We start from the raw sequence: 10,245 nt of genomic DNA, 5'->3' as shown, positions 1-10,245 counted from the left end.
GTATAATAGTGGTATATGATTTTATAAGCATAATACAAATATTTTAATTATGTATGTATATAATTTTATTGCCATGATATATATATATTTAATTATTATTTTTATATATTTTAATTGTAAGATATATATATTTTAATTAGTTTCTATTTTATTATATACAATGGTAGTATATAATTTTGTTGTCATGATATATATTTTAATTGTGGTATATAATTTAGTTAGTATAGTATATATATGTATATATTAGTAATGTATATATTTTTTATTATTATTGTTTGTATATATGTTTTGTTGAATAGTATATGTATTTTTGTTATACGGTATATATTTTTTTAAAATAATATTTAAGTTCTATTTTTTATTATACTTTTGTTGACATGATATATAATTTTATTAGCATCCTATATATTTTTATTTTTTATTGTTGTTATTATATATATATTTCTATTGTAAGGTATATATTTTTTGTTATACAGTATATAAATTTTATTGTATAGGTAATCATTTTATTTTAGATCATTAATGTTTAATTTTTATTTTATTATGTATGAAGATAATATATAATTTTGTTAATATAGTATATACAATTTTTTTTAATAATATTGCATTGTATTATTTTATTTTTTATTGTTGGTATATATATACTTTGTTGTATGGTATATATAAATTTTTTGTTGTCTATAGTATATCATTATGATGTTTAGTTTTTATTTTATTATATATAAATTTTTTAGTATGTATACATATTTTTATAATGGTATAAATAATTTTGTTAGCATAATATATATATTTGAATATTAATTTAGTATTGTTATAATTCTTTGTGGTATATAATTTTATTAATATGATATATTAATTTTTAGTGATACAATATATCAAATACTATTGTATATATTTAATGATCTAGTATATTTATTCATTTTTATTACAATGTAATAATATGGAATGCTAAAAAAATTATATAACTTCATTTAATTATTATATAATTTTTCTTAAAAAATAATATATAGTATATATTTTTATAATTTTTATTAGCTAATTTATTATATTTAACAATTTTTTTTTAACTTTTTTTTTTTAAAAATAATATTAGAAAATTCTATAATGCATTCCCTTAACAGGGATGTACCGATACATCATTATCTGTTTTAATATTCAAAATAATTTGTTATCAAATTTTTTCTCATGGTCATGTAAATTATAGTTATTTAAGACATCGCTGAAAATTGTATTCTAAATAGTGTGTTGCACAAGTGATTATTTTATTTTATACGCGTGTAAATAGCCTGTTTGAACATTATTTTTTATTTTGTAAATTATTTCAAATTTCTTAAAATTTTGTAAAAATATCTTAAATAACTATAACGTACATAAATATGAAAAAAAAAATAGACTAAAAAAATCTTTTAAATGTCGAAACAAGTAGGGAGTGCATAAATATATTACTTTTAAAGGAGTGTATCATAAAATCACCCAATAACAATTACTAACTTAATTTCTAAATTTAAATTTAGGATCATTTTAATCACATTTACCTTTTTAAAAACACTACATATTCTTAAAACAAAGATCTAATTCAAGGCGACCCACACAATAATTTTTGAATTTTTTTTTAAGCAATGGAAATACATTTTAAAATACAAACAATAGGAAGTCGGTTCACTTTGATATTTATTTGCAAAATTATTAAAATAATAAATAAAGAATCTTTGCGTGTTGATAACTTAATGCTCCTAGCCGAGTGTCCCTAACGACCACTTCCTAAACAAACGGCGACGGAATAGAGAGCTCCTGAAACTGAAGAGTAAGATTTAAGCCACTTAAATTATGCCACGTGTAAAGATAACCCCGTTTGTAATAGGAGAGAAAAAGAGCCATGTTTTTTGGGCCAATTTACTATCTCCTTCGACACGTGTTTAAAATACACACATAACATTTATGCCACGTCATCACTTAGTTTAACCGTGGTACGTCCCATTCTTTCTACATCGCCCCAGGTTTATGAATTTGACTTTTTTGACCCCTTAATTTGGGGCCCACCAAGTCCTCCAATCGGTCCCACCACCCACATACCCTCCCTCCTTATCCCCGAACTTAACGACGTTAACTATCTCACCTCTCCACCACCCACGTTACGTTACGGTCTCGGTGCTTGTTGCCCTCCACCGTCAACGTTTTCTTTTACGAATATTCCTTCTCGTTTCAAATATATTTATATATTTTTTACCTTTTTTATTTTATGGCTTATTATGATAATGGTGACTAAAAAGTAACCAATAGAGACCCTCCCTTTTTCCATGTAGGATTTTGGACCTATTTCCTACGTGGCAAAATACTCCAAAAGAGAGAAGGAAATTAAAAAAACAAAGAGGACCACAAGTTTTGTGCCCAATTTTTATTTATTTTAAATTGAAGAAAGAAAAAAGTGTGCTAACAATCTAACATGCTTATCGGGATAACTGCTCGAATACAAATACGTCTGCATTAGGGTTAAAATGACGAATGTGACCCTCGTGGATCCTATTCGAAGAACCTTTACCTTTTCTTTTTAGATCTGATGAAGGAGAAGGGGATCTTTCTCATCCCATAATAACAAGCAAAGCATATATTTTTAATTTATTAATAAATAAATAATTATATAAACATGAATATATTTATATATATATTTTTTTGATAAATGAATTTGAATATTTTTAGTTCCTTTAGATCTGTTTTTGTACCCACACGTGATAAATTACTCCAACTCTACAACCGCTTCTAATCTAAACCATCTAACGTTGTTGCTTGTGTGCGTTATTTCCCTTTGATCATTGTAACTTGTCCGTTTTTTTACTATTTACTTTTTCTACCATATTTTTTTTCACCTTCTATGATTTAAAATACACATTGTACTTTTTTTGTTTTTTTTTTCAGAATAATTTTTTATATCTACTGTACTTGCTTATTAGAAAAACTTAAATAATAGATTAAAAATTTAAAAGAAAAGAAATTATAAAAGTACATTATTATAATCTTTTTTAATTTTTTTTATTTATAAATATGATTTGTTTATAATTATATTATATTATAGTTGTGATGATATTATTTTTTTTAGACATTTTATAGATATGGTGAAATTAATATTTTATTATTTTTTAGTTATTTTTCTTTTATTTTTATTGAACAAAATATAATTTGTAATTTTAAAATTTTATAAATATATTTTGATAATTAAAAATTTTAAACTGTAAAGTTATAAATAAACGTAAAATAAGAGTAAAACCCCTAATTCCTTGCTTATTACATGATTACTTTAATATGCATGGCATTATAATTTATAATAACAATGTTTTACCTGATATATATATATATATGTATGGTGTGATAATTAATAAAGTTGTAATTTTTGGTTTATTATTAGACTCTATAATTTTACGGTCATAATATAATTAAGTCGGTGTTTAGTTGTAATGTAACTGGTATGATCAGTCCATTTTTTATACTAACTAATTTATTTTGTAATGACTACGAAATTTGACATTTTCTTATGTATTCATGTATTTTATTTAAAAAAATAGTTAATAATATATGAGGAAAATATTATTGATATTATTTACTACCTTGTAATTAGTTTGAGTTTAATTGGTTTGAGTTTGGTGGGCAGTTAAACTAATTATGCAAAATTGGACCTTAACAAAGTTAAAAAAGAAAAAATATGTGAATTTTTTTTGCTTTGAAACTTACCAATATGTGAAATGAACAAACTGGCGTTCTTTTTCTTGATAACCAAACACTGGGATTTTATTTGGTAGTTATAATATATTAAAGAAAAAACAAATTGCAAATAAAATGAAAAAGAATAAAACAAATGGATATCCTTTTCTACCAATCCAAAATTATGGGGTGAGAAACAAAAATAAAAGAAAATAGATAAAATAAATAAATAAATAAATAGTCCTGTTCGTGAATGAACGTTTTTCTCGATCAAGCAGACTGTAGGTGGCCACAAGATTTAGAGAAATTTCCACGTGTCACAATCTTAAGGACATTAAAAATATGGGTGGGTCACTCGATAGCGAGGAACCGGTCTTTAGGTGGTTTAATGAAACCGGCTATAGCCCGTTGGCCGTAATGAAATTACCTATAAGTCCTGTAAAGGGGTCAATGGTATAAGAGTTGGGGGTTTAAGACAAGAGTTGGGTGGTTTTCAGAGGGTTTTGGCGATCAGATAGAGATTGAGATTGAGGTTGAGATTTTTCATTTCAGAAAGAGAAGATCACCGAAATGGATTGTGTTTGAACCTTAAAATTGTATCATTTTTGTTTTCCGGGCAAATATGGGATAGAAAATTGAGTGGGAAAGTGTTTATTTTTGTTTTGTGGAGGGAAAATTCCTTATTCTCTGAATTGTCCGACAATCCCACGATCCTACATTCTCCTCAAAATTTCACTGAATTTTGTTTCTCCACCGTAAAGTTTTGAACTTTAGAAGAAATTCGGTTCCGAAAGGTGAGAATCTCGTGTTTCTCGTCGATTTCGCTTCCCGAATGATCAAAAAGCTTGCGTTTTTGTTTGTGGGTTTTGGGTTCTTGTGACGATGTTTGTCCTTTAAACCCCTGTTTAGTTCCCGATAATCTGTGGAGGAAATGGAAGGGAAAAATGTGATTTGTTGGTGCAATTCAGCTTCATAACTCCACCATGTCTACAAATTCTGGTTTTTTTTTTTTTTTTTTTTTTTTTTTTTTTTTTAAATTCTCGTGAACGTCCGTCGGTTTTTATTCCCTTCTCTCCTTTATCTGGGTTTTCCGGTTGATTCATACTTCGTCCAAATTTCGGAGTTTTCTGTGGACTTGATCCGCGATGGGTGGTTATATAAATATATTTCATTTTTGTTTCTAAATTTCAAGCAAGTTGACTGTATGATCAATTTTCTAATCATCTTCTGATTGCTGGGGCAGGATGGAAAAAAGTTCAGGGTTTTTCTTTTGTGAGATTTTGGATCTCTGAAAATTTGGATTTTTTTTAATAATAAATCTCTTGAATCCATTTTTGTCCAATTGTTACCTACTTTTCTCCGTCCACGCCCAGAATTGTTGCATAGATCTGTATCCCGCTCTCTCTGTCTTTTAGGGTTTTGCAGTGGTTTAAGGATTTTCCTTTCGTCTAGTTTCCCTTGTTCGTTGCTATGTATGCAATACTAGTTCATATTATAACAGGTTTTCTTTCTTCTAATTATAATATTCAGTTGATTTCCTTACAAATTAGTGTTTTTCTTCTGTATCAAAATTGTTTTACTTACCTTTTGGGTGGATTCTTTTTATTTGACAATTGGGTTCTTGGGTTTATCATCTTTTATGAAATAATGCAACTTTTCTGTGTTGTGTACTTTTTTCCCCGTCATCACATTTTTTTTTTACCTGGGTTGGCTTTTAAATGCTTTTTATTTTTCGTATAGGCAGATCATGTGGATCTGGTAGAGTCGTGGGGTTTAATTATAGATATTTCTTCTAGTTTGTGTTAATTTTCATTTCCGCTTTCAAAAGTTTCAAGAGATAGAAGTGGTCTTTAAACCTCAAGTCCTGGACAATGTTTGAAATCCTGATGTTGTGCAAATTACCATTATAAAAATGAAAAATTTATGAAAGTTTGAGATTGAATCTTGATTAAGACATGAATTATATATAATTTCTTTATTGCTGAGGGTGATGTCTTTCCTTCCTCATCTTACATTAAGCATTTTAGTGATAGAGGGTTGGTGTTATAGATGTTTAATGTTCTATATTCGCAGTTATGTTGATCGTACTAATTGATTTGTCTCATTCTTCTTTCAGGGTGTTTCTTTTCGGACTTTGTGATCAAAAGTGACTAGTGAAGGCCCTAGTGTAGTGAACAAACGTCCCCAGGAATGCTATCTCTTTGTGATTGATTAATAAGTGTTATGATTTCCCGATATGGTGTTGCAGAAGAGGTTAGACTATGGATTCAATGGTTATCAAGTACCTGCCATGCCTCGAGCTACTAGATCAGCTAGGGTAAGTACAATCTATTATTCAATCAATATCAGCTCTGTTGTTAATTTCTCCATTGTTTCAAACATTAGTTATTCATATTGTCCATTTTTCTGTGTTTTTAGCGGAGGGGTACAGTTAAAAAGAGAGCTGAAGAAAATCAAATGTGTGCATTTGACTTGCTGGCAACTGTAGCTGGTAAGTTATTGCTTGAGAAAGAGAGTACTCCCGCTTCAAGTAATACATCGAATCAGAAAGACAAGTGCATAATTGTTGATCAAGATCGGCATGATGGAAATGTGGCATTGAAGGTGGAAACTTGTGATCAAGGAAGTTGTGACAGGAAACCTTTTGTTTCTGAGCAAGTATCACAAGCTCCTAGTGTGAACCACAGCTCGAAGAAGCCTTCATTTCCTAAAAATGATGATCATTCGAGCTTTACTTCTATAATGACAACTTCTAATTGCTCTGAGAGGTTAGTTGCAATAAATTCTGATGCTAGCAAAATTAAGAATGAAGTAGGAAGTTCTTGTAGCCAAATAGAAGGCTTGTCTATGTACAGGGAGTCTGGTGACTGTAAATTAGAAGGTGAAACTAAGACACTTGTAAAAGACGAGTCAAATAATACTGGAAAAGTGCTAATTGGCACTGCAGCTGATAGGCGCAGTTCAGAGTATCCAACTGTCTTTAAGGGGAAACCTCTTGTATTGCCCACTTCAGACAGTAGTGCAAAGGCACCTTTGTGTGGGGACCACGTCCCGCAGACATCACTTCCCTCTACTAGGGATGATGTGAAAGTAGTTAGTAGAGATGATGACGAAAAATCCTCGGGGTGTACCCACCCCAGCACCACAACCAGGTACTTGAAACGAGTACCACGGATTGGAGACCGAAGGATAAGAAAAATATTGGCTTCTAAATATTGGAAAGTCGGGTCAAAGTTTAAGGACGAGACACTTTCGAGTCCTGGTGAGTGGTTCTGCAATATGTAAAAGGCCTCTGTATTTTACAAGCTCTTAGTTATGTTCTATTGGAAATATTCTTGGCTTAGTCTTTTGCATTTTCTAACAATTACATTTGTTTTACATTTCAGATGGCAATAATAAACCAAGTTGCCGTGGTAGGAAGGACTGCTACAAACGCCAAAGGACTCAAATGACTGTTCCTTTCAAGAAGAGGAAACTTTTTGATCATAGCTCGGTTTGGGCATCTGATGGAGGTACTAATAGTGAGGGGTTTTTTAACTCAATTGAGAAGAGCATTGGTGATGCCTCTGATTCATGTGCAAAGTTGCAAGGAGGTCATTTTCCAAACCATTGGCTCTTCTTGATTGATATTTAGAGCTTATTAGTGTTTTGACACCTCGTCAGTCTACTAAGTCAAAGTCATTATACAGGGACTGGAACTTCTTGCTCAGTTGCTGGTCAACGCACATCATTCCAACGCAGGGATTCTCATGGTATGAGAACCTATGACGGAATGGTTATTATTCTTTTGACTTGATTGGCTGACACTGAAAGAGGTTCTTATATGAAGTTGTATTTTTCTTTTACTCAGTGAAGCTAAGGATCAAGTCTTTCAGGGTGCCAGAGCTTCTTATTGAGATTCCTGAGACTGCAACTGTTGGTTCACTGAAGGTAAAACCGTAATTTTCTTATTGTTTTATCTTAGAGAAATATACTTCTGCTATACTTTCTTGATTATCATGTTTAAGCTGAGTAAGTACAGTTTACATAACGACGTTCTCACTAATGTCTACTCCTTTGATTGTGATGTTTCAAATTCTTTATCCATGTCTATTTCTGCTAATTTTAGATTTTACCTTTTTGCCACTAAACCTATTGTTGGACCAGCAGCCTATACAATTTATTTGTGTGATGGTTACATGGTCATATTTGTGTCACTGATCATTTATGTTCATTCAACAGAGGACAGTCATGGATGCAGTGACAGCAATACTTGGAGGCGGTTTACATATTGGCGTACTCCTTCAGGGAAAGAAAGTAAGAGATGACAACGTAACTCTACTGCAGTCTGGAATTTCTCAAGACAAGCAGCTGGATGCTTTGGGATTTACCTTGGAGCCTAACCCTCCTCAAACTCCCCCACCTATGTGTTCTGGAGATTCTCTACATTTGCTTTCTGGTGATGCACCTGAGATCCTTGCAAGGTAACACAAGTACCCTGCATACTCTAAATTTGTTAGTGTCTTGATTTTGTAATCGTCATTAACACATGATATTTATGAATGTTTAGCTTGTGTGATATGTTGAACTTACTTTGCAATTGCTCTCTTAACTAGGTATCCACCCAACCAGGAAATGGTTGGCCACACCAATGCAAATGTCTTGCCAGAGCCTCATGTTGCCAATTTAAGTAACTTTGTCGAGAGTGATCATGATTCGACCCCCTCTCCAACTGATACATCAGTAGACAAAAGTACTATAGATTCAAAAGCATTGGTAACTGTCCCTGAAATGAATGCAGAGGCCTTATCTGTGGTTCCAGCACTACGGAAATCCAAGCGATCTGATATGGCACAGCGTCGAATCCGTCGTCCATTTTCTGTTACTGAAGTGGAAGCACTTGTTCAAGCGGTTGAAAAACTTGGAACTGGAAGGTGATTTAGCTAAAAAATCACCATAAGTTTACTAGTGGCAATCTCCTTATGACCCTCAATATGAGAAATTTCATGTAGTCAAGTCAAGTAGATGTTAATGCTCTGTTTTATTTACTCTGTTTTTAAACTACTAGTCTTATTGTGCTCATATGCAGGTGGCGTGATGTTAAATTGCGCGCTTTTGATAATGCAAAGCATCGGACATATGTTGATTTGAAGGTGAGAGGTCTATTTTGCCAACTTAAATGATTTATTTTTGATTTTATTATGCTATGTGGTTGGTGTAAAGTTGTACATACACGCTAATGTTCAAGTCTTTAACCGCAAACTCCTATAAGATCCAAGATGTAACAGATGGTAGTTTAAATTTAAATTATTATATTTTATTTCCAAAAAAGGTCTACTTTATGTGCTTGGGGTCCGCCAGTTACATTTTCTTTGTTTAATCCGTTTAGGCCTCTGGCAAATAATTGCTTGTACTACAGGTAAGTGATTAGGCAGTTTAGTGGATAGCTTTACCAGCCTTCTTACTTTTATCGTGTTTCAAATACAACCTTATCAAGGAATCTCACGAGTTCTTGTTGTACACGACATCCACTGTTTACTCTTTCTTTTTTTCCACACATGCCCTCATGGACTAAAATGCCCTCATCGTTGTGATACTCACAATAATACCCTTTTCATCTCACTATTATCACATTTTCAAGTGAATCTTCTTGACTGTTAAACTTTGTTGTCATCTGTTTTGATCATATTCATATCTGGATTCATGCCCCCACTTCAGTCTAATCATAGTTTCGACCTGTTTAGTTACTTTTCTTCCTGGAACACTTCCTTTTTCTGAGCCAGAAAGCTAAAAGAGCAATCTGTACTTTTTTTTTTCTTTTTTGGGTTTGTGCAGGACAAGTGGAAAACACTAGTACACACGGCAAGAATATCACCCCAACAAAGGAGAGGTGAGCCTGTCCCACAGGACTTGTTGGACAGGGTCTTAACAGCCCACGCATACTGGTCCCAGCACCAAGCCAAGCAACAGCTTAAACAACAACCTGAGACTTGCCTTCTCCTCTAAGATAACTCTCTCCCCATATAATCAAGAACAAGATGAAGAAAGAAAGAAACTTATTTGGATCCATGGGGATGTTAGATGGCCGTCAAGAAGAGGCCCCCACCTTTTTTTTTTAATATAATTATTTCTGTGTAATTTTGTTAATGATGTAAAAATTATGACAAGGGAAAAAAGGGATAGAGTAAGTGTGAAGAAGATGATGATGTAATATTTGGTTGCTCTGCGCTATTGGGTGTCTTTTATCCTTTTGCAGGGAGAAGGCAAGCGCATGTAAATGGTTAGACACTTGACAGAATAAGAGCATTTGCTAACGGAAAAATTAATTTGACCCTCGAAAGTTAAGCTGTTGATGTTGATGCACTCTCTCTTCATATTCCATTCATATTTTTTTTTTTGTAATATTCTTTTGTCTTCTTTCTGTTTCTTCCGCTACAACTATAGATCAATTTGAGTTGCAGAGAAGAAAGAAGAAGACGCATTCAATTCAAGCTTGAGCTATTCATGGTTTGAGCCATCATATAAATGTATCAAATATTGTTGCTGTAAGTTCTTTCTTGTAAGGCTTTTTAA

The 10,245-nt window shown here is 31.9% G+C and overlaps 1 protein-coding gene across 3 annotated transcripts; it reads left to right on the top strand.

Annotated features, from left to right (window-relative positions):
• Window positions 1-4,142: 4,142 nt before the first annotated feature.
• Window positions 4,143-10,012, top strand: LOC115718547 (telomere repeat-binding protein 5). 3 transcript variants are annotated; one of them, XM_030647346.2, is made up of 10 exons: window positions 4,143-4,487; window positions 5,810-6,010; window positions 6,112-6,955; window positions 7,080-7,286; window positions 7,383-7,445; window positions 7,544-7,623; window positions 7,915-8,156; window positions 8,289-8,606; window positions 8,762-8,825; window positions 9,508-10,012. In XM_030647346.2, exons 2-10 carry the CDS (start codon window positions 5,930-5,932, stop codon window positions 9,676-9,678), a joined length of 2,070 nt encoding a protein of 689 aa, XP_030503206.2. In that variant the 5' UTR covers window positions 4,143-4,487; window positions 5,810-5,929; the 3' UTR covers window positions 9,679-10,012. The 3 variants fall into 3 exon arrangements, with proteins under 3 accessions (XP_030503206.2, XP_060966723.1, XP_030503207.2); XM_061110740.1 differs by having other exon boundaries at window positions 4,153-5,194; XM_030647347.2 differs by having other exon boundaries at window positions 4,154-4,487; window positions 7,080-7,205.
• Window positions 10,013-10,245: the final 233 nt, after the last annotated feature.

Source organism: Cannabis sativa, chromosome 2 (genome assembly GCF_029168945.1).
Source record: "Cannabis sativa cultivar Pink pepper isolate KNU-18-1 chromosome 2, ASM2916894v1, whole genome shotgun sequence".
In the NCBI taxonomy this organism is placed as follows: Eukaryota; Viridiplantae; Streptophyta; class Magnoliopsida; order Rosales; family Cannabaceae; genus Cannabis; species Cannabis sativa.
Note: the sequence above shows the minus strand (reverse complement) of the source record. Positions and strands in the feature narration are given on the sequence as shown.

Excerpts from the sequence above, each read along its gene's own strand:
- LOC115718547 (XM_030647346.2), top strand. The coding sequence starts at position 5,930 with ATGGTGTTGCAGAAGAGGTTAGACTATGGATTCAATGGTTATCAAGTA. Across the intron at positions 7,624-7,914 it reads CAACTGTTGGTTCACTGAAG|AGGACAGTCATGGATGCAGT; the intron begins GTAAAACCGTAA and ends TTCATTCAACAG. Across the intron at positions 8,826-9,507 it reads GGACATATGTTGATTTGAAG|GACAAGTGGAAAACACTAGT; the intron begins GTGAGAGGTCTA and ends GGGTTTGTGCAG.